General features: G+C 31.2%; 3 protein-coding genes across 3 annotated transcripts in view; 1 reads left to right on the top strand and 2 right to left on the bottom strand.

The window, feature by feature from the left end:
• Positions 1 to 1,635: 1,635 nt before the first annotated feature.
• Positions 1,636 to 7,839, bottom strand: LOC130901608 (eukaryotic translation initiation factor 4H-like). The gene is made up of 5 exons (XM_057813093.1): positions 7,350 to 7,839; positions 5,241 to 5,548; positions 4,881 to 5,069; positions 3,933 to 4,109; positions 1,636 to 3,846 (listed from the first exon to the last, which is right to left on the bottom strand). Exons 1-5 carry the CDS (start codon positions 7,385 to 7,387, stop codon positions 3,698 to 3,700), a joined length of 861 nt encoding a protein of 286 aa, XP_057669076.1. The 5' UTR covers positions 7,388 to 7,839; the 3' UTR covers positions 1,636 to 3,697.
• LOC130901595 (myb-binding protein 1A-like protein) lies at positions 7,613 to 15,460 on the top strand. Its single transcript, XM_057813076.1, has 7 exons — positions 7,613 to 8,078; positions 8,128 to 8,313; positions 8,369 to 8,548; positions 10,018 to 10,224; positions 10,292 to 10,781; positions 12,995 to 13,210; positions 13,271 to 15,460. The coding sequence occupies exons 1-7, from the start codon at positions 7,932 to 7,934 to the stop codon at positions 15,424 to 15,426; spliced, it is 3,582 nt and encodes a 1,193-aa protein (XP_057669059.1). The 5' UTR covers positions 7,613 to 7,931; the 3' UTR covers positions 15,427 to 15,460.
• Positions 15,461 to 15,656: 196 nt separating this feature from the next.
• LOC130902209 (uncharacterized) overlaps positions 15,657 to 24,928 on the bottom strand; it is a 60,466-nt gene continuing 51,194 nt past the window's right edge. Inside the window, exons 27-30 of the mRNA XM_057814145.1 lie at positions 22,107 to 23,111; positions 17,061 to 17,151; positions 16,971 to 16,994; positions 15,657 to 15,973 (exon numbers count right to left, since the gene is read on the bottom strand). Coding sequence (XP_057670128.1) covers positions 15,957 to 15,973; positions 16,971 to 16,994; positions 17,061 to 17,151; positions 22,107 to 23,111 — 1,137 coding nt within the window. The 3' untranslated portion in view covers positions 15,657 to 15,956. The remainder of the gene's footprint in view (positions 15,974 to 16,970; positions 16,995 to 17,060; positions 17,152 to 22,106; positions 23,112 to 24,928) is intronic.

The following is a 24,928-nucleotide window of genomic DNA, read 5'->3' as shown; positions in this document are numbered from 1 at the left end:
TTACATCAGTAAATCAACTGAATATGTTGGGCAGTGTATATATGGGAGCAATATGTAAAATAATGTTCGTTTTTGTTAACAACGTATCTCAACATTGAAATGTATCTAGAAGAACATATGAACTTCATTGGCTTCTTCATTTATTATAAATGCAATAGCGGTACATTTGAACTACTATCCATGTTAGGGAGAACAATTAACCTTTTAGATTTTTTTTTAAATAATTTAACTAATCGACGAAGCTGATAATGATGAGACTAATTTCACAATTTAGTATGAATACTACCAACTGTGTCGATTCTTATCATTATTATCTACCATTGGTTACAATGTTGGTCTATATTTCGGAATACAAGCCTTAAGTGTCAATCTATTGATTTTTGTGTTCACTGGTTTGTAATATAATCGAAGTACGAAAAAAAAATTTGCACATTTTGTCTGCACCCTGTAATATTATATTTTAAGCATTTTATATGTTTCGTATTCAATGTTTGTTATTATACCAAAGGTTTTTTGGCATAAAAAGGTTCAGCAACGTATAGAGTGTCGGAAATCACTGCCATTTCAATTTTTAGTGTTCGATGTATTAAAAAAATTCAAACTGAGTAAATTATTAAAAAATTACAAAATAATTCAATAAGATTCATTCCTTAGTTCGATGTATTCTAAAAAATTGTCGTTAGGAACAATTTGAAATGAAATCATTTTTTATAGCTACGATTTTTATAAACTTTGTAGTAGTTTTGTAATAATTTTTTCTATTTTTTGTAAATTGTGCTTCTAGCCATGATAATTGTAGCTGAAACTATTTTATGCGATTAACTGCCCTAAAAAAATATTTAGAATAGTTTTATTGTAATAAAATTGGTTTTATTATATTGCCCACTTGTGTGAACAATGAAAAATATTTTAATAAATGGTATTGCAAATCTTTTCTTGTAACTATACTCCCTTTCGATTTCAAACCAAAAAATAAGTGGAAATTCAGTCTATAATTCGAAATTTAATTATTGTATTGCATCAATGGAAATAAAACCTTTTTTCATGCATACGACAAGGAGGAAGAGATGATAATTCGAATTTTCTAAAAAACAGTTTTTTCTGGGTGTGAGTGTGACATCGGTGTATCTGCTTGTGTGAGTGGTTCGTGTCTATATGCTTGGTCTTAGTCTTAGTGAGTGTGTATATGGATGTGTCTTTGTGCCTATGTGAGTATATCACGAAAACCCACTCCACTCTTTCCTCTTGATTACTTTCTCTTCTTATTTGAGCGCATCCGGTCCTCTCTAGGGAGACTAGGCATAACCCAAACTTCTACGTTCCTCTAATTGGTGTAAGGAGCTATTACATATCCTGGGATCACGCACTGTGTCAGTTGTGACACGTCCTACTTTGTTCTTGGCATCGCAGGTCCTGGAAAATTTTTGTGATGGAAGATGTCTTCAGAGCTAAGCATTGTATTGCCCAAGGTCTCAGATGTGATGCCTTCACCCAGGGTGGTGACCAGTTCTTGTTGGTATGTCTCAAATTTTAGGCATTCAAAAAAGACATGCTCTGCTGCAAGTTGGGCATTCTGGGGACTCCTTCTACTTGTACAGGTATCATCTGTGTGTCTATGCAAATAAAAGGTAAGCACGAACTTGACAATGTTTATTTGTTTTAAATATATTATACATGACAGTAGTTCGCACAATATGTGTAAACGACGTCTGTAGCATTGTAAAAATTTAATAATATACAAAAAAGATACAGAAGCTGTATCCGGACTTTTTACAATGCCATCTTTTAACCAAAATACACATTTTTTTAGAATAAACTTTTAACTGGAAGCTTCACCAAAACATACCAGAAGCAAATATTATTAATAGTGACCATACGATGGTAAAATTAAAACTGACACTTTATTATTAGAAATATTAAAAAAATGTGGATAGAAACTTTTTACGCTATTGGGAATTATTTTGAAATAACTAGGTTTCTATCCACAGCGGATTATAGTGTCAATTTAGTTAGATACAACAAAGTATTCCGAAATAATCCTCATCGATCTTTAATTTATTGAAGATAATTAAAAAATGCTCCATATATTCAAGTAAAATCTATATCAAGTCGTCCGAATTGATTTAAATCAGGTATTATGAAAGAAACGATACAATCTTCTATTGTAATCCATAGGTGACAAGAGAAAGGGTTTTGAAATACTGAAACGAAGGAAACAAGGAGAAGAAGTCTCTCTCTCTCTCTCTCTCTCTCTCTCTCTCTCTCTCTCTCTCTCTCTCTCTCTAAGAGTTAAAGCCCATACCGGATCTTCCAGAACAATATGGGATAAGTCTTTGCATTTTGGATAAATGGTCAAAAGAAGAGACGTGAACTTGAAGAATTATTCAGGAAATATATTTCAGCAAAAGATTAAGAAGACCCTTACAGGACAATAGAGGAACTCTTGGAGAAATATGTTAGTTATAAAAGAAGTTATAATACAATGGTAAAGAGGAGAAACTATTGAGGAGTAAAACAAAAGCTGCCAGAATAAAAAGAGAATTTCCAAAAGTCTTCATCATAGTGGAAGTTCTAATTGAACCAATCCCAGAGAATACGATAGAAAGGGCAGAAATAATCAACTAATTCAAGAGAGAAGAAACCGCAGAAGAATAAAAACTAAATATAACATAAAATCGATATGAAGAAGATTTTATCTCTATGAATAAAACCCCTACACCCTACGGGACAGTAGAGGAAATCCTGGAGCAATATGGAATATGAAAAAACAAAAGCTGTCATAAGGAACAGCCCTTGAAGGGTGAGTACTTAAAATAGTCCTTTGAATTGATCCAATTCAAGAGAGTACAATAGAAAAAGTGGAAGTAATCATCCATTGCAGGATAGACTAAACCAAAAAAGCAAGAAAATATATATGCCAAAAAACAATATGGAGAAGATCCTCTCTCGATTGAAAGATTGAAGAAGCCCTTACAGGATAATATAGGAACTCCTGGAGTAGTAGTGAAGTAAATAATTCGAAGCAGAATAAGAGCTACAGTAGAAAATTTGAAAAGCTAAGGGATAAGAAGGTAAGAAATTTGACAAAGAACAGTGTTTAATAAAAAACATATTTGTTCGTATAATACAATTTGATTAAATGGGAAGCTAGAAATAGTTTCCAAAAAAATCAATAAGGTTTCAACTTTACTAAAAGCAAAAATTATATTTAAAATAATAAAATGCCCCAAAAAGAATAACACTTTCTCAACAAACAACATTTAATTAAATAAAAAAATTCGATGTATCACACTTGTGTTCTTAATTTTAAAGTGATTGCGATATAACGCTCTTAATTAATAACTAGTATGTTTTGGGAGAGTCTCGCCTATAGAAGAAAAAAATATATATTAACATATATAGATTTTTTTTAAATACAAGGAACTCCTGCTTTATGAAAAAAAAAAGAAAACAGTAAAATGCAGCTATTAGAACGTTCTCATGAAAAGCGCTAACTAAAACTTTCTCTCCAAGATATTAAACAGATAAATCGGCATTTATTAAAGACCTAATCGAAACAAAAAAAAATAATAATGGTAGAACAGAAGTTCTTTTTTAAAAATTCCCTCGCATACTTTTATTAGGATTACATTCTGCATTAATGTAAAATTATTCTCACAATAACTTAATAAAAAGAAAACAAGAGACACACACAAAATTAATCATCTTTGCTATCCGTAGAGACTTTTTCTTCTCTCGGTTTACCTGCACCGAATATAGATACACTTCGTTCCGTATCTGCCGTTGAATTTATTGGTGCTTTTACTGTTCTTGGTAGCAATTTTAATCTCTGTCTACCCGATGTATCTAAAATAAATTTTCCATTAAAACGTACTGAAATAATAATTAGTAGAAATGTTTGGTTTACTACAAACGAAAACTTATTGACTTACCTGGGGCAGGATTAGGAAGCTCTTCTGAAAAACTTTTCCTATCTGGTCGCGACCTATTTCCACCGAATCCACCAGTACTACCCGTTCCACCACTAGGAGGACCACCACTGCTAGGGGGACCGCCACCACCTCTACCTCTATTTTGAGAAGACCACTCACCTCTATGTCCATCATCACCTAAACGGAAAAATCAAATTTGGAAAAAAATTACAAAACTTTCAATGGAAAATCATCAATCAACTCCATAACAATCTAGTGTAGAGCTCATTAACTGAATTTCTTCCTCATTTTACCACAGTGTAATGGGTCTTGTGTTTCCTTTCACTAATATTGAAGTTACTGTTGCTTTATTAACATTAACAAGCTTTTGGAATTAAAATTACACATGATTGGCTGCATAACTCTCCTCAAGGAGCCGTTGGACCTTGACGTTGATGAGGGGCTCATTTTCATGAGCTTAATCTAAAGCAGCAGCAATCAAACCAAAAGATTAAAGGTACTTAAGTCTTAACCAGGCGTCGTGAACAATGACAAATCCTTTTCTTCCCTCTGAGGCCTCTGAGCAAACAGAGACCATGGAACCTAGCTCTGACCAATGCTTTTGACAAAACCCAGCTCAAACGCCGCAGTACCAGTGGTGCAGAGAAAAAAAAGGAAAGTTAAGACTGCCGAGATAGTTCAGGGCTTAACGGCCCCAGATTATAAGGTTGCCTCGACTCCCAACCCTCGTTCAGCCAGTGCTTCCAACTCGGAGATCCAAGTAAAGCATTCTTGCTTTCCAATTCACAAATTTCACTTCCACACACTAAGGTAGAAACCAACAAATGAATGAGATAGGAAACAAAACGATAAAAATAAAATGATAGAAAATATACTACAGCAACCACTGGATTGAAGAATTATTATTATTTCCTTGAAAAAACTGATTGTATCTTAAAAATTGCTCACCTGCAAAGTTGCCATAATTTCCTCGATGACCACCTCTATCTCTATCATTGAAATTTCCTCTAGAAAGAGGCCGTCCATCAAATTCGTCATTACCATATCTATCACCTCCTCTAAATCCTCCTCCTCCGCCTCTTCCTCTACCTCCTCTACCACCTTTATCAAAGCCTCCTCCTCTATCATTTCTTTTACCTAAAATTGAATAGATTATAAAATATCCACCATATTTAACAGTGAACCGTTGTTTAATAACTAAATAATCAAAATAAGTATCTACTTGACTAACAATAGTAATAAGAAATACAATAATTTTATATTTAAGAGAATGAAATTTATTATAAACAATCAAGTAAAAACACATACCATCAGCAACATCAATTTTAACTAGATTGCCGTCTACTTCTACAGCCCCGTTCATTGCAATGGCTTGTTCCAAATCTGCCAAAGTTTCAAATTCCACATAACCGAATCCTTTAAACCTGTCAGTTTCTTTATCTTTCACGAGTCTCACATTCTTGACATTTAAATTGTTAAAAACAAGATTTATATCGCCTTGGATCACTCCAGCTGGAAGGTTACCTATGTAAGCAGTAAATGGTGGTTCAGTGGGAAGAGGCTTTTTACCACCTCCAGTACCACCACCGCCTCTTCGGCTTCCGCCACCAAAATCTCTGGAATAATGTATAATTGAATAAAAAAAATTCCTTATACTAGAACAAAAGTGATTGAAGTAACATTTATGGAGTACAAATTATTTCTTTCAACTTCTTAACAGGGTCGGATCCAGGGATGGGGCGTGATCGCCTCCCCCAATTAAATCATCCCAATACGAAAAAAATAAATAAAAATCGAAGAAACAACCTCAGTTTAAACTAATATTAGTATATTAAAAAGTAGATGCAATAACAACACTTTTAGCTACACCAAGGATGGATTCTGGGCCCATTGGTGAGTTCGTCGATCCCAGTCTGGTAAGTGGGTCCGCCTCGTCATTGGTTTGTTGCCCGAATGACCGGACACCCAAACAAAGTGAATCTTGCAACCATCACTAACCAGATTTTGTAGGACTTGCACTCTAGCACTAGCCTAGAGCACACCTTTGCGGCCGTTATGGCTTGTATGGGCAGGATGTAAATATGTGCAAGTGCAAGCTGATTTGGGTTAATAGAGGCAAGCACGTATTTGAATATAATTGTAGTTCGAATTGAGTTGATTAGATTTGCTTGCAAATGGAAAAATTACTATCAAAACAGAAATCCTGAACTGAATCATAAATAAGAAAGTTCAAAATGAGAAGTTGCAGAAATTGAAGAATTAGAACTTTTTGATAACTTAGGTACTATAAGATGTCAATTGCAAAAACTAATAAATATGAAACAATTGACTTTTTTGAATCTTAACTGTCCCTCTCCTCAAACACAGATCTCTGGGTCCACTCCTATTTCTTAGACCTTTGTATATGTTTTTCATGATTCGTCTTGATTATAGATCACAATTAGTTTAAAATAATGTCAATTTTTACCTGTTATAACTGATTTTCTATCAAGACGATTTATTATAAAAAATTTATTTAAAAGATAAAAATGTTTTACATCTATTACAAGAACGAATAGGGAAAAATGGATAAGATAATGTATGCTATCTCAACGTCATAATTTCACAATTGATCTTTATTCACACTTCACATACTGATTTTTATTTAATATTGCTGTGTGTATACACAGTAATTGAGTTTGATTCTTCAGATGTTCAGTTTTAACTTTCTCTAATGCAACATATAATAATCAGAATTGAAATAAAGTGCATGAATTCAAAGAGGGAAATTTCGATATTCATTTCTATCCTAAACATAGATATTTAAATTGATCATGATAAATAATAATATGATTCAAAATAAATATTTGTTTTCATTAACCTATGCATTTTCTAATATATTTCAACCTCATGGCATTTAGGTGTGGATATTTGTAAATGATTTTCATAATTTGTTGATAATAAACAAACACAGTATTTTAAATTCAAAAGTTTCCATTGCATAAAAATTTAGCTTATCGATAAATAAAGTAATGTGATTTGATTATGTTGATGTTATTTATTACTGAAAATGATAATATTTAATTATCCTCAGCTTTGAATTCTCTTTGACACAAAGTAGTTTGATAGTCGCTAGTAAACAAAAAACGAGGTTCACTAGTAACATTAGAAAAATAATACATTTTTTACAATATGAGCGCAATGGCTAACGAGAGGCAAACATTAGAATATTTGCTGAAACATGATTTTTTTTATTTTTGTAAAGAAAAAATTTAGCATGTGCATCACGATCAGCATTGCCGCTTCCCACTAACAATCACTAAAAACACTATTCTTCCACTTTTTAAAACTTTCAGCAATCAGTGGATATTTTTCTTCAACCTCACTTTTAATCACATAATAATTGTCCACTAGTTTAGTGATAATTTTAATTTTTACCTGTTGTCCCTTTCGTCATAACCGCTACGGCCGGCCATGTTTCATCTAATTAGACGTGCGCAATGCGTACTTGAACACAAAAAGGCAGCCAACAGATTCATGCCATTTTAAAACACTATAAATTTTCGAAAATATATCGGCCAAGATAAATGATATGGACTTTTTTATGCAGTAATATAATTTTACGAATTAATATGTCAATCAAGAATTGCCACTATAATGGGAAACAAAATGTGATGATAATAAATGTTATGAAATTTGACAACTTTCAATACATATGTTTGAACGGTTATATTATCAATATTGAATTACTTAATATACGTTATGATAAATATATATCCGTAGAACAATTTAGCTGCAGAAAATATTACTAAATATTTAAGTTTTAAAAGCGATAACGTTTTGTTATCAATCATGTAATGAGTGAAATTCGATTATTTAGTGCAGATCATAACTATCGAAATAGCCTCTATTATATGTTGGTCACACTGTTATATTGACAAATAAAATTTAACAGCCAGTTTTGCCAACAGATAATAACAATTTTTCCTTATTTTCAATTTTTAACTATAAGGGTCAAAAATGGAAAAAATGAATGGTGAAGAGAAAGTTAAGAATTTAAAAAGAAACGCATTAGATCAGTTCGAATTAATAACAAGCCCACAAGAAAAAATTCGTTTAAAAGGTAGTTTCAATATAGTAAAACATTTAAGTGATACTGGAGAAAAGGTAAGGTTATGATTATACTTAAGACCATGCTTAATTGTTTTCATTTTAGGAAGGTGAATTAAATCATGCCTTATCTAGAATAGTAAGAGGCTTGGGTTCTTCTTCTAGTAACTCTAGGGCAGGATTTTACACTATTTTAGTCGCAGTTTTAAATTTAAAACCTAATATTTCAGTTGATCAAATTTTTGAACTAATACATAAACATCTCCACACGTCGGGAAGTAATTCAAAATCAGTAAGCTCTTTTATTTCTAAAACTATTCAAAATATTGTTATCAATGTTTTAACAGGAAAATGCAGATATTTTAACCGGTCAAATTCTTGCATGTGGAGCAATAATCAGATCAAATCTTTGGTTTAAAGCCGATAAAGAAAGAATCAGAATTATCAAATGTATTTTAAATGCTTGCAAGGAACGCGATTATCAAGGATTATTAGGATTTGAATTTTTAATAAATGCATTCAACAAGGTAGGTTGAGTTATACTTTTAATCAAAGGTATTGTAAAAGCACCAATGCTAGACACTATTAGAAGAAAAAGGTTTTTTTTTTAATAACAAACTTTTTTATGGCATTTTAACCTGAGTAATTTGTATTATTAAGTTTGAAAAACTCTTATAACACATATTTAGCTGTATGAGCGATAGTTTTAGGGTCGAGGATTGCAAAGAGGTAGCAAAATAATCAAAGTTCAGTAACTACTTAAAGTTACTATATAAAACAATATGCACAAAATTATATATAAAACGAAAATTTAAACTAAGTCGCCCGTGCCGAATTTCTAGGAACAGTATAGATCTACTGATATCTGGGCGTTTGAGATCTGTACACTGTGCTGTTCTAAGAAAAGAGTGAACTTATCTTGAATTTAAAACGTCTCTCCTAGGTTCATTTAAGTGTTTTGGTTTTTCCTAAAACTTGTATCAGATATATAGATATGCTTCATATTAGGATATTAAAAATGTTAAATAAAGGTAACTTGGAATTTCTGGGTCAGGAGTCGCTAGGCTCATGTAAGTGTGTTGGTTTTTCCTAAAACGTGTACTGGGTATATCGGAGAGGATTGAGTAAATTCCTTGCTAATGAAATATTAAGAAGGTTATAAAAGAGGGTCAGGGTTTGATCATTGTTTCTTATTTACTACACAAAAAAAACTGTTTTTGGGTCTAAGTAAACTTGATTTTATTCAACTGTCTACTTCAAATTTATATTTGTCTCCTGCTCTTATCATTGCTGGCAATGGAAGAATCTCAAAGATTTGTCCATCATTTTCTGAATGATGCTTACATATTTGTGAAACCTTCACTGGCCTGATGGGGGTATTGACAGGGGACTACACCTTTTAGTATTCTTTCATATTTAAAAAGAATCATTAGCAGTACCATCTCACTATTTCCAAGAAGAAGGTTGTAGGTATCATTTTTGTGATTTCGAATTTATCTCCAGGTATATTACTGCTTTTGGAGTTAGGACAACTGGGGTTTAGTGGAGAAAGATTTTGAGCTGATCAAATTTTGTGGCGGTTCGATACCATTTCTTTCCAGGTCTACCTCCTTTCAAAGGTGTATCTAGGTGCAAATCTTCAACAATTTTTTTCACAGTATTCTTGGTATAGGAAATCCTAATCTAAACATTTCTTTTGCCCATTTTACCAACATTTCCTATGTTTAGAAATTTCAAATTTAATCGGGATGCCTTTTTGCATTCTGCTATGGCTAGAACACCTGTAACCAATAGTGTCTACTATTGGGTGGGATGCTTAAAAATCGCTGGGCTTGGAGTAGGGTTTATAACAAGACAGCAAAGACTAAAACCATATTTACTTTTTTCCAATACTGCAGTGAGGTACCTTTCAACCAAACCAACATATGCATTTAGTCAACTTAAATACAAAGTGTCTACCATTGGTGCTTTTACTCTAGATTAATATAATTTATAGGTGGATGAACAAGAATTTTACCACCTATGTCCATTACTTAAAGATGAAATTTCCAAGCCAGTGGAAGAACACAATTTGGATTCACTGTATTTGATTTTCAATATACAAACAAAGTATCCCAACCTACCGAAGAAGTTAAAATTTGATATAAAATATCCATCTTTCTTTTCGGAAGAAAATGTTCCTAAGTTATGTAAGATTTTAATGGTAAGCTAGGTTTTTATGTCTGTATATAGTAATTAATAAATAAAATTAACATCTACACTTTCTACAGATAATTCAGAAACTTACAGCTTTACAACATCCAGTTTATGATGTTATTAGTACGAAATTAGTAACTTCGGATATTCTACCAAGATATTTAGAAGAAATCGATAGATACCTAGAGATTCCTAGCAGGAATAAATTCTTGGTTGCCGTTAAAATGTTTACCATATTTTTGGAAAAACTTGAAGACGTTTGTTTAATTCCACTTATATTAACAAAGAATTTCATTCATCAAGTGTTGAATCATTTTAAAAGTTTGAAAGGCAAAGATCAAGATGTAGATTTCAAAAGTAGAATCACCAAATTCTTTGGAACATTGTCAGAAAAAATAAAGATGGAAACAGTTACATCGACTATTAAAATTGTCATCTTAAAAAAGTTGTTGTTCTCTCCAGGAACTTTTATCTTCGAAAAAATAACGCATTCTAAAATAATTCAAAGTATTACTTGGAGTTTGGATACAGAGGGAGTCAAAAAACTGGGAGAAGTTTATAAAGGTAAGTAATGACATTTTTTAACATCCGAACAATGTACAGAGTGGAATAATTTGTTTTTTTGTGTGGCTTAAATATTGGATTTAATCATTTTACCAAACTGAATTTTAATTGTTCTCTTTAGTATCATTTTTCTCAGTTAGTTGTGTATTTGAGTCATTTCCTGTTTGGAGACATTTTTTTTCTCCTTTATTCAATATTTGAAAAATTGGAATATTGATATAGGTGAAGATTTGTCTTACATTGTCTTCAATTTATTTCGTAGCAATTATCTACACATTTAGATAAAAAAATTAGTAATAATTTTATAGACATTAAAAAAAATATTTTATTTGATTTCACTATATATTATCCATAATGATTTTCATTTATTTCGATTAAATTATTAAATTCGATTAAATTATTTTTTGATTCCAATTTCACCACAAAAAACTTCAAATTTTTATAGAGAAGTATTTATCGACATCGGATACATGGAAATATTATTTTTTTTTCCAAATTAAAAATACATATAGGATGATAAGCTACCTAACAAGCAATAATTATTAACAGTTTATTGAAATAAATAATTGATTTAAATTAAACATCATGAAATATGAAAAACATTCAATTCAAATACCAAAATTTAATCAAACGAAATGATTTTTGTTGATCTATTTTGCCAATAGCTATGTGAAAGTTCTAAAATATGTCTAATGGTAAAGAAAATTCATATTTTTACCTTTTCAGTGAATTTCAGGGGTTGGTAACATTCCCAATATCGATTTTTTATTGATAAACGAAATATCTTTCTCGACAAATATAAAATGTTTTTGCTTTTAACTGATTTTATGTACATAACTTCAACTTCTTTGAAAATTTTCTTTTGTCTTCCAAAAATAATGCAACAATATAATTTCCTACACAAAGATTTGTCTGCCCATTCTTAAACTACTACCACTCTTCATCTGAAGTCTCAGACTCTTCATTATGCTTTCTATTCTATTTTAATATATTTTCGGATTTCTTATTTTTTATCTTACCCCTGTTTCATTCTTCATTTTCTTTCTTCTAACCTCACTTTTTTCCTTTTCTCTTTTACTGTTGAATTTTTTCATCTTTTTTTCTGCAAATTAACCCTCATGATTTTGGGCAACAATATAATTTCCTACACAAAGATTTGTCTGCCCATTCTAAAACTACTACCACTCTTCATCTGAAGTCTCAGACTCTTCATTATGCTTTCTATTCTATTTTAATATATTTTCGGATTTCTTATTTTTTATCTTACCCCTGTTTCATTCTTCATTTTCTTTCTTCTAACCTCACTTTTTTCCTTTTCTCTTTTACTGTTGAATTTTTTCATCTTTTTTTCTGCAAATTAACCCTCATGATTTTGGGCAACATTTTCTTTTTTTCTTCAGCTTGATGTTTAACTTCTTCATACCAGTATCTGATTTATTTTTCAAACACATTTTTTTCTACTTGGAATAAGAGTTTGGTGAATTCATTTTTTAAAACTCAGTCTTTTATACCAGTCAATTGAGAGTAAATCTGATCTATTTAATGGCTCATTCAGTTCTATTGAATCCGGACTATTTGGTGGCTGATTCCGTTCGAATAAATACAGTTTTCTTTTTATTGATAAAGAAAAGGGAAAATACTGAAGTAATTTTTTTTCTTTTACTTAGGGAATTTTTTTAATTCAACTTCATAGTAATTTTTTTTAAACTCTGTCTTTTATACCAGTTAATTGAGAGTAAATCTGATCTATTTAATGGCTCATTCAGTTCTACCAGCTTTGAAATCATTTGGAGCTAATTTCCTTTTGATCATCTATTCAATAAGTACATTAGATCAAATCAGAACAAAATGGTGGATGATTAGGCTATATATATATATATATATATATATATATATATATATATATATATATATATATATATTGGGGCAAATTGTATTAATAGGTTGATTGGTTAGGTCTTTCTGATTTTTTGATTTTCTTATAACCAAACTAGGTTTTTTTTCCATAATAGGTCTACCGCTTGTTCCTTCTTTGATATCTTTCCTTATCCTGGCTCTAGATTGTCATTTCCACCTCTTCTTGGTCGACCTTCTACTCCGTGTTTAAATTGTGTCTGTTCCAATCGTTGTATGTGGATATAATAAATTATTTGACTCTATCTAGTACTCCAATGGTTTTGTAAGAAATCCAAGTGATCTCATTTAATTCTCAGGTGTAATAGATGGTAGTGAAATAGTGGACAGCCAATATGGGCACGGAGATTACTGGTTAAATAATGATAAATTGTATGCTGCCCATTTATTAATTAAATTGTTGAATCATAAAAACATGAAAGAAGAAAATGAATGGAAAATCCAGCAACTCATATTCATAATGGAATTAGGATTGTTGAAAGAAAACAATATTCAAATCGGTACTGAATTATCAGGTATGTTCTTAGAAACCCTACAAAAATCTTTTGTTTTTCAATATATTTTTTTTATTTCAGCTTCGTTAAAAGCGGCGTTTTTTGGAGCATTAGATCTTAAATTATCCAAATTGGAAGAGTTGCATAACATTTTATCGCACATCGTACTTCATTTAAATTCCAAATTGTCCCCAGAAAATCTGGAGAGTATTTTAAGGACACCAATTACCTCAGAAGAATTTGCGATTTGGGAGAAAACTGTAGCCATCATCAAGAAAATTGAAAAAAAGAGGAAAAAGAGAGGATTGAAATCGGTTTTTTTAACCCTCTTCCTTCATTTGGCGCTACTACTTTTTAATGACCCTAAATTAGCTTCGGATGCTTTGAATGAATTGTTTGTATGTTACGAAAAAACTAGAAAAAATCGAAACGATAGTGTATTGTCTGAAGATCAATCGACTGAAGTAGATGATAACGAAGAAATGATGTGGATAGAAGTAGTAACCGATTTATTTTTAAACTTTTTATCGCAAAATTCTCATTTACTGAGGAATATAATTAACCTTGTATTTCCATATTTATGTGAGTACATGACCCCATCCACTATTCAACAGTTAGTTTCAGTTCTGGACCCAGAAAATGAGAATCCGCTATCCAAAGGGAACGCTGTTAGCGATGAAGAAGATTCTGATAGTTCAGATGAAGAATCAGAAAAGGAAGACGATGAAGATGATGATGATTCTGAGGATGATATTGAAGACCAGAGTACCCACGATAAATTACGAATGGCACTACATCAAGTTTTAAATTCCAACGGTTATAAATCTGATGAGGAAAGTATTGATATTGATGAAATGAGTGAAACTGAAGGAGAAAAATTAGATAAGGCTTTAGCGGGAGCTTTCAAGCAATTCCGACCTAATCACGGTAAAAGCAATAAACAAAATGAAGAACAACGAAGTTTGACTCATTTTAGAATAAGAGTTTTGGATCTAATCGATAAATATTTGGATTCGACTCCATCTATGATGTTATCGTTGGAAATTATGTTACCTCTTTTGAAAACCGTAGAGTTTTGTGTTAGAGATGAACATCAAAGTCCTTTATTAAACAGATTGAAAACTTCCATAAAAAAATTATCGAGTTTGAAGAAATTCAGTGATACTGATCTTGTAAACGAGACAGTACTGGGTGATTTACTTAAAAGTTTATTAGAAAAAGGAACGAAGAATACTTGGATCGTTCAAGATATGAGAGAACAAATATCCGATTGTTGTATATTTGTTATAAAATGTTCGGATTTGTTAGCGAATAGTGAATCAACCCCAAAGAAAGTGAGAAAACGATTGAAGAATTCTATAAATGAATTGATAAGTAATGAATTCGATACTTATTTTAATAAAAGGGAGTGTATAACGCCCTATCTGGTTTTTAAAAACCTCGTAAAAATATCTTGGTCGGGAAATATAACTTTGATGCCTCTTATATTGAAATACATATTCGATGAAAACGTTAAGATGTTTAAAAAAGTTCAAGCAACTGAATTGGCTCTATTATTCTATACAAATCAACGATATTTGAGTGTTGATACAGAATCGATTAGAGAAAGTTTAAATGAGAGCCATGCTGCTTTTTCAAATAATGTTATATCTTTATTTAAATCGTTTTGTGATAAGAAACCATCGGAAAAATTTATCTGTTCAATGTTTAAATTACTGTCAGTTTTAAAAACTTGTGTATTGAATATCGAGAATATCGATTGGGAGCGAATAGCTGAAACGATTAGGGAATACAGGAGCACAGTTTCCTTGGCGAAAGATGCAAAAACTGCTTTCAATAAACTTTGTGATCGTTTAAAAATTTCTAATATAGTTAAAATGAAACCAACCGTCAGTAGTGTTAGACAATCAGTCGAAGAAAAACCTAAAGATGTGAAAGAAAAGAAAAAGAATAAACAGAAGATGAATAAAGAGAAGCTCAAGTTAAAGAAAGATGCTAAAGCTTTACGGTTGGAGAGTTTGTCGGAAGGTTTTAAAAATTTAGATTTTGCCTCGGCTAATGAAGAAAATATGGTAACAGGTGATAACGATGATGAAAGTAGTGAGGAAAGGACACAAGAAAGTGTAGTGGTAGTTGATAAGAAATCTAAAAAGAAGAGGAAATGTTCAGAAAACTTGTTAGAAAATGGGGTCGGTGAGAATTTTAATAGTAAAGGGAAAAAACATAAAACTAATTGATAGTTCAATGTCCATAATAAATAAGTTAATTACCTGCTAGTTTTTATTTCCCTTCTTGTATCTTCCTACATATATATATATATATATATATATATATATATATATATATATATATATATATATATATATATATATATATATATATATAATAACAAAAGGAGGGAAGGTAGTTATTTTACTTTTTTTTTCGGGAAGCGAATATAGGTAGAGAAATAAAATTAGTACGTCAATAAAATGATAACAATATTATATTGATTCCAAGACGAAATTATACATGAATATAATGTAGGAATAATCTCAGGAATAATAGAAAAAAAAGATCAACAAAAAAATTAATCATCTCCCATAAGATTACTGATTTCACGTTCTAAAATAAATAAAACGAAACCAGAAATAAAAGGAGATATTAAAAATAAATTATCATCAATCGTAATTATTAATATCTAATTTTTGAAATATAATACAATATAAACAATAATAATTATTTATTATACAGCCTTACATTCTCACTTTTAATCAATTGATCCTCTTCAATGGTTCTTACTGTCTGTAAAAAAATAACCGAATAAGAAAATATTTAAACAATTACTACATTTATTAGATATTTAAACTGAACAGTTAATATTTATAATTGAAGCCTCATGGTTCTTCAAAGAAGCTTCTCAACAGCCCTCGTAGAAGTATAGACTGAAGCAATTATCATAGATGTGGACAGTGATAGTCAATATATATAATTGAAGCCTCATAGTTTTCCATAGAAGCTTCTCAACAGCCCTCGTAAAGGAAGAAACGAAGTACAGATTGAAGCACTTATAATAGATGTGGACAGTGACGGTCAATATTTATAATTGAAGCCTCATGGATCTTTATCAAAGAAAAACTCTTCAAGGGCTGTTGAGGTAATAGGAAAGGAAGTACAGATTGAAACACTTATCATAGATGTGAACCTGCAGTTCCTAGTCGTCGTCAAAGCGTTGTATTGCTAACCAAATATTTATTATTATAAAAATCACTGAGTGCAAGATCCGGACTATAAAGAGGACAAGAGAAAACTTCTCATTTGAATGGACTCACGAATCTTTTTATCAACTTTATAGTCAAATTTGTTGGTCGTACACTTTTATTTCATAGTGAACGTTATATCGGTCATTTTTAAACTAGATGCACTGTTTCTGGACAGACTTTCCAGAGGTTTTACCAAGAAAAACTTTCGCACATCAAAACTTGAGAGATAAAATTTTAATATAAAAAAAATGATGTGATTACTGGAAGCAGAGTGACACGTTACTTTATGTAAAACCCTTGTAACATTCTCTTAAAATTTGACAAAAAATTTTTTATTTATAAAATGTTTAACTTCAATTCTGACGTTTTTATGCTCAATAGGATTTTCTAGAATATTCGATAACTGTATAACTAATATTTACAAAAAAAAAGTATGAATGAAGAATTACTTAACCTATCGAACAATGTACATAACCTCGTTTTCTGATTATTGGCTAAGGCGAATAAATAAAAAAAGTAAAACGAAAAAATATAAGTACCTTCAGTTAAATTTCGATGAAACTCTGTAACAAAAACAAAAGAAAATAAAACTCATCTATTTTCTCCGTCTTTCTGCCTTTTATATTTACCCATATATTCTAACTGTTGCTTTCTGTGAGCTTCCATTAAAGCATTAAGTTCAGCCTTTTGTCGATTCAGCATTTCCTCGAATGTTTCCTCCTAAGCAAATAGAAATATTTAAAATAAATAATGTATACAATTTTTTTTGTTAGGATACTTTATAAACAAAATTTTAAATTTTTATTAGTTGTTAACATGTGATCTTCTACCTATATACACTTTTAGATTTTTATACGAGTGGCAATCCAAAAGAAATTGGGGTTTACAGAAATTACAAAAAGATTAATAGAAAAATAAAATAGAACAGATATAATTGTAGAAAAACATTTTTAGTTGTATGAAGAATTCGAAGAAAGATGACTGAAAATACTCCGAGAAAAATTTTAACGCTATATACGAGGTGTGATAAAAAATACTTTTGACTCCGAAAGATTAACAAAAAAAAACAGAAATAAGTGTAGAAAAACATATCTAGTTGTATGAAGAATTCGAAGAAGGATGAATGAAAAACCCTTAAGGTACTAAGAATCAAAAAGATGTTTATTATGTATGTATGTATATTAAAATAGTTGATTGATTTGAAGATAGACTTTAGTGACAAATGGGAAGAAAAAGAAGTATTTTAAGAAGAAAGTATTTCCACTATTCATTAAAATTGTCACGATGGTTATTTGGAAACTACAAAACAATTTTTTTTTAGAATAAATTTTGTTGTTCGTTAAACAGCAGCAAAAAAAATAAACTGAGAAGAGAAAAGGCACAAAATAGTGTACAGAAACTCTCGTCCTACACGTGTTAATGAAAAAGAAAAAAAGAAGAAGTAGTTGTTAATTTTTAGCAATAAAAAGAGTTGATCCGTAATTTGTAACTAAAAATATACAGTGTGTTGATGAAAATATTAAAATTTCTAACATTATACATATGATGAGAAACATATTTTTAAGAATAAATAACGTAATCTAAAAGGAAAATGTTTATATAATTAGTAATATGTTACTTTTCTAATATTTAAATAGTGCATCATATATTTTGGAAAAAAAGTATATTAGTAACTACATTATCAAGTCAAACGCCAAGCAACGTCTAGCTGTTAGGAGACTAACTAGATTAGTATAAGCTAAATCTAACTATCGAGACATCTAAAAATTGGACAAAAGGCACTATTAAACATATTTTAATAACTTCTACTTACTCATTTATATGCAGTTTATAATATTTCAAGCTTACAGGCATTTGTATGCATTGCATTTCCAAAAATATCTAGCGGAGATTTGATCGACAAAAAGAAGAGATTTTAGATGATAAGAATTTATATTTTTTAATAAAGTTATTAAACTACCCCTTTTGATGAATTAAGGGTAGCTTTACACCTGGTACTCAACGCTATATACAGTAAAACACCTCTTAGGTCTTCGAAATGCAATTTGAGGTTATGTCAACGACTGCACCCTCCAGTTGGGGTCTCTACTTAGTGTTTGTCGTTGTCCTACTTATTTCATAACCAAATATCATCGGAAACTAATGAACAAAGATTCACATTGGGGTAAATTGACACCGAAGAAAGCCATTGAGAGCCAATTAAGTTGACAACAGTTCATTTTTTACTGTTCTACTACTCCACTAACGCCCTTTTGATGAATTAAGGGTAGCTTTACACCGGGTACTCAACGCTATATACAGTAAAACACTTCTTAGGTCTTCAAGATGCAATTTGAGGTTATGTCAACGAGTGCACCCTCCAGTATGGTCTCTACCTAGTGTTTGTCGTTGTCTTACTTATTTCATAACTAAATATATCGGAAACTAATGAACAAAGATTCACATTAAGGTAAATTCACACCGAAGATGAGAGCCAAAAAAAAACTCTACGTTCCAAAAATCTACGAATTAGGTTGTAGATTACTTCTTCATTCAATCTATTTTCCTGATTTAGCTTCTAGTGAATATTTTCATAAACCTGAATGATGACATACGCTCACAAATAAATTTTCGGATATTAATTTTTCCATTTAAAAAATTACGGACCTACACAACCATTCAAGTATGTCAAATAGTTTTTTAAATTCCCAAATATGACACGCTGCAACTCAACAAGAGATTGAGTTAAAAGCTTAATGTTTAAACACCCTGTAGATAAGATCCGTGGAAAATAATAGCTAACAGCGAAAGTTTAAGAAAATTAAAATTCGGTATGTGGACGAAATAAAAGATGGATTTAGAGTATTGTGTTGAGGAGGATTCAATTTATTGAAACCATGTATTTAGAATATCTTTTTTTATATAATTGGCCTGATGTCCTAGTTCGCGATGTCCAATATAACTAATTATTAATAATTCTACCACTAGAACTACTCTACATCTATTAATGATCTTCAGCCCTTTATTAATAGTCATAGCTAAAATATTTTCGATAACGGAAGATGTATTTCTAAAATTTCAACAATTCTCTTCAGTTCTACCGTCATAATTATCGATTAAAAAATTTTGGAATTACATCCAGTCGTGTTAAATAAAGGAAATCATTCCAACAATTAGATGGTATCCTATTGTCAAAAAACAGAGTGAGTTGTAAATATGGAACGCGCTATTTCGGTAACAACCATTATTTCAACACATTTTTGTTTATAAAGTTTAATTCGAGTTCAAAATTTCTATTGGCGATTCTATATCGAACACAAAAACAATCGAGAATCATCAGAAACGTGGATTATTTTATCAGATAGGGCACCAAAGAACAGGATCTAAGGAATCATTAAGAGAGTGATTTGAAGAACATGACAGTATCCTTGGAATGTGGATAGAAAGTGGAGTCATAGAATGAGATACCACTTTGCTTTGCTTCAAACGAAGCAAGAAGCTCAATATCCAAATGCCAAGATGAGAAGGAAACTCTACTCCGCATATTGTTTTTCTTCTTCGTGGTGTTCATTCAGTACACGAAGTAGGTTTACCATACTCCAACTATGTGTTGTCCTTCATAAGGACGGGGTACAATGGCAGAACTACTTGGCGCCAGGCTCAATCGGAATTCAATTCCAATGATAATATTATACACAGAATAATATAATAGAAACAACAAAAATAATATTATAAGCACTAAAATAATGAAATAAGCACAAAACACAAAAATAAAATGATAAGCGCGAAAATAAGAAAACTGTAGGCGCAATAAATAATATTTTAAGTACAATAATAACAAACGAATCCTAATATCATGAGAACAATAACAAAATTATAAGTACCAAATCAATAAAATTATATGCAAAAAGTAATATGATAAGCACAAAAATAATATGTTTAGCACAATAATAATATGATAAGTACAATAATAATATGATAAGTACAGAGTGAAATAATAAGTGAAAGAATTAAATTATTAATAAAATAATATTATACTGTAATAATTTTGTTATAAGCACGATAATAATGAAATTATATGCTCAATAATTATATTATGATTAAAATAATATAAGTACAATAATAACATGACAAGTACCATAATTAAGCACAATAATATAATAAGCACAAAAATAATATGATAAGCACAATAATATGATAAGCGCAATAAGAATATTATGATTGCAATAATCATATTATTCACATATTAAGCACAAAAATTATAATTTTTTTTGTTATTAAATTGTTTTGAGTTTAGGTCACTTCTGGTTCAAAATTAGATTGGAACAAAGCAAAGATATTGACGTTTCGACCTATTTCGGTTTTCATCAAAATATGAGTAAAATAATAAATACAATGATAATAATAAGCACGATGATAATATTATGGACAAAATAATAATATAAGTACAATAATATTATGAATAGAATATTATAAGCACAACAGCACGTATTATATGATTAAGATGTCATGTACAGTTCGATCCGAAGAATCTATTGTGTCCCCCCTTTCTTGCTACGATACTGGGGAATTACACTCCTCTTAAAACGTTCAAAATGCGGGTTGGCTGTAGATGCCAGAGATTTTCGTCTTCTAATTTATATACACCCAGGCGTAGTGCTCTGGAGGTTTTCAATTTCATTTATTTTTTTATTTTTCTACAAAAAGTTTTTTTCTAATTTGTTATACATCATACTGGGGGTGTTATATACACTGCGATCCAAAAGATCTATTATATCCCATTTTCTTGCTGAGATACGGGGTAACCCAATGTTTACAGCTGATCTGTTAATCCCACTTCTTTCAGAAAGTTCAAAATATGGGATGGTTAGTACCTGCCAGAGATATTCGTCTTCTTCTCTTCCTCGGGAGTATGTGGATAGAGATTATCTGCTCAATTTAGCATCTTCAGGTATCCATTGAAACGATATTACTCCAACAGGATTCTTTGTCAGTATTCGTAGGTTGTTCTTGACTAGATTGATACGTTCAGCATCCGGTTATAGTTTCCCAGGAGTGTCTTCTTCTTTTTCTTTTCCAAATTCTTTCTCTTTTGTTCCACTTTGGCGAGTCTGTCGCACGATATGTAAGAATACAAGCACGCTTTTGATATATTTATCGAGTTATTGAGTAAAAAACAAAATTCGATAGTTCGAAGGGGGCAATATCGTAACAGTTATATGCTATGACAATTAAAAATTAACATTTAGATGTCACGAGCGTTTTGGGTTGTTCAGGTACTGTCTGTACGTTTCGAGAAGTGTACAACGATGTGAAAAGGTGACAAAATTATTTTTACAACGGTTTTCATTCGCTATTCTGTCACCTTTTCTAAATTATAAATGTCAAAACGTTTCTCTTGTAGTACATTTTTTATTTCCGGCACCAAAAATCACGTGGTGGTAAATCTGGTGAGTAAAATGTAATCAGCGATTACATAAGCAAAAGCTCAATCCCTAAATGATTGCATTAAGATATAGGGTGTGATTTAAATGATAACAAAAATGTGTAAAATAGAATGTATAAGGCGTACCATACTCAAAACTCACTCTACACCAAAATCACTTAAAACATACGTCGATACAGAATGATAACCTTTTTTTTTACTACTACGTTTCACAAAAATGATTACGACCCGCCTCATTTTAATATCTTACCGTTTTAGGCAAATACGTTTCCAAATATTCATATATTGGCACCACTTGTTTACAGTTTACACCACCGCAACAACATTTAGTTACGACGTCGGTATATAATTGAGGGTAACGTTGAGTATCGACGCTAGGTAAAGAATTCATACTTCTAGTCGATAAACTGTTTTCGTTACATCGATATTCGACGTCGAATCTATTCAAACTACCATGAAAACACGTACAATAATCTCGAATCGGCGTAAAACGAGAATCGGTATTTTCTCGCCGTTTTAACGACGGAAAATTATTACTGATATCCATACCGCCGTGGTAAGTGTGATAAGTTTCCAAATTAGTATCCAGATTAGTCCTTCGGTGTAATTTCGGCATCGAATTCGAATGTTTTTCGATCCAAGAACGTTTCAGTAAATCGCTGGGCGTTTCGTTTTTCTTCGTACGTTTCCGTTTATCGGGTTGCTTGACGTGGAAATTTCTAGCTTCCACAACTGCTTGTTTATCGTATTTACGAAGAGATTCGCCGAAATTTCTGAATCCCCTATCGCCGCAAACGGAAACGTCTTCTTCGTTGAAATATCTTTCGTCGGTTAGATCGGGACAAGAAGCGTTGTGATCGAAAACGTTGTTAATAACGAAACCGGTCGTTTTATTGGTAACCATTGTGTGGATATTCGGTAGGCTACTAGTTAAATTGGTATCCTCGGCTGGATGGACGATTATTTTTGGGAAATGCCTGAAAGATTTCGAATGTTTACGACCGGTAGTGAGCCTTCTCGGATTAACGTCTACCGGTTCGGATTTTTCTTTGATGGGCATTAAATTTTCGATTTCTTTTTTCAGATCGATATACGATAATGACCTTTTGAAATTTCCGACACCGTGCAGTATGGAATTATCTTTCGGGTGTGTTAGATTATGCAAATGCAGTTTATTATTAAGGTGGTGACTGTGATGAGTGGTGCCAATGTTACGGGGGTGCTTAATGTCGTTGTTGTTACCAACTTCATGCTGCTACAAATACAAAAATAAAAAAAAACACTAGAAAAAAAACTACTCAGGAAAAACGAATAATGCATATAGTATACCCCACTAAATTAATCCGATATTCCAAGGAAGAGATGGAGGATTTTTTTCCCAATAGGTATCGTAAAAAAGAAAACATTTCAATTTCCCTGATTTTTTGCACCCCACAGATAAATGCTTAACAAAATTAAACTTTACACTTTCAAAATCTTGTTATGTCACATTATTCTGAATTAAAAAGTCCTTTTCACCCTTTCCCTAAATTATTAGGATTGGAAGGAATACGAATTGTTGCCTCATCCATTGCGAATAGCAATGTTCACTTTCAACACGTTCCTATGCTAACAAAAACCAAAACTTCTTCTATTTAGTTATACATTATTATTAAAAGTAGAAGTACCGCCACAACAGAAGAAATTTTGAAAAAAAGTACAGCAGTACCAACAAAACAATAAAAATCATGGCTCTAGTCAATTGAAACCTCATTTTTCAAAGTAGAATTCACTTCCCCATTGATAATTTTCTAAAAAAATGAGGTAGCTTCATCTATTTCCGATACAATACTATGTATCACTTACAGAACAATAAAAACATTCCCCTAGTCAGCATAACCTAATTATTTGAAATAAAATTTACCCCTTCATGGATGATTTTCGAAAAAAGCAAGACTGCATCGTCCATTTCGGATGCAATCCTATGTCTTACTACCAAAACAAAAAAATCATGCGCCTAATCAGTTGAAACCTCATTATTTGAAGTAGAATTTACTTCCCCATTAATAAAGTTCGAAATAAATGGGCCAACAAAAAAAATATCGTGCCCTTAGTCAGTTTTAACTTCGTTATTTGAAGTAGATTTCACTCCCCCATTGATAATTTTCGAAAAAAGCAAGACTGCATTGTCCATTTCGGATGCAATCCTATGTCTTAATACCAAAACAAAAAAATCATACCCCTAGTCAGTTGAAACCTAATTATTTGAAGTAGTATTTACTTCCCCATTGATAATGTTCGAAATAAATGGGCCAACAAAAAAAATCGTGCCCCTAGTCAGCTTAACCTCATTATTTGAAGTAGAATTAACCCTCCCATTATTAATTCACATTTATGTACCCCCAACAGTACCAAACGTCTTCTTCCCTCTAGTTAGTTGAACTTTCATATATAATTGGGAATTGGCCCTCTCCAAATTGATCATCTCCAAGAGTAGAATCTTCTTCTGATAAACTTAATGCACCATCTACAAAATTCTCCCTAATAAAGTTGATACCCTAAAGATCATTTTCAAAAATGATCATCCATTTCTAATGAATATTTATATATAACAAAAAAATATATGTACTACCAACGGAATTAAAAGTCTTCCCTAGTCAGTTACATCTCATTATATAAAGTGAAGTTGGCACTCTCCAAAATGATAATTTTTAACAAAACTAAAGGCTATTTTCGAAAGAATATGTCAGTGGTATCCATTTTCAATCCATCAAAATCCATCTAGTTAGATCAACATTATTTTGTTAAATACAATTCCCTTTTTCCTTTAGCGACATTTTTCAAAAAAATACAATAATTGCATCCATTAATACAAATTTTTGTACCACCAACAGAACAGAAGTTATATTTTCCAATAAAATAAATTCCAGCGGAAACTTCCTACACTCCTAGACAATTTTCGACAAAAATTTTCCCTCTTCATGGTTACATTATTGGATGTAAAGTTAACCCTCATCAATAGCAATTTTTCCAAAAAGGTATGGCGGTAACATTGACTTTTAATGTACCCCAATGCACCACCAACAAAATAAA

The sequence above is a fragment of the Diorhabda carinulata genome, chromosome X (genome assembly GCF_026250575.1).
Source record: "Diorhabda carinulata isolate Delta chromosome X, icDioCari1.1, whole genome shotgun sequence".
In the NCBI taxonomy this organism is placed as follows: Eukaryota; Metazoa; Arthropoda; class Insecta; order Coleoptera; family Chrysomelidae; genus Diorhabda; species Diorhabda carinulata.
The sequence above is the reverse complement of the archived record's forward strand: the minus strand, read 5'-3'. Positions and strand labels throughout refer to the sequence as shown.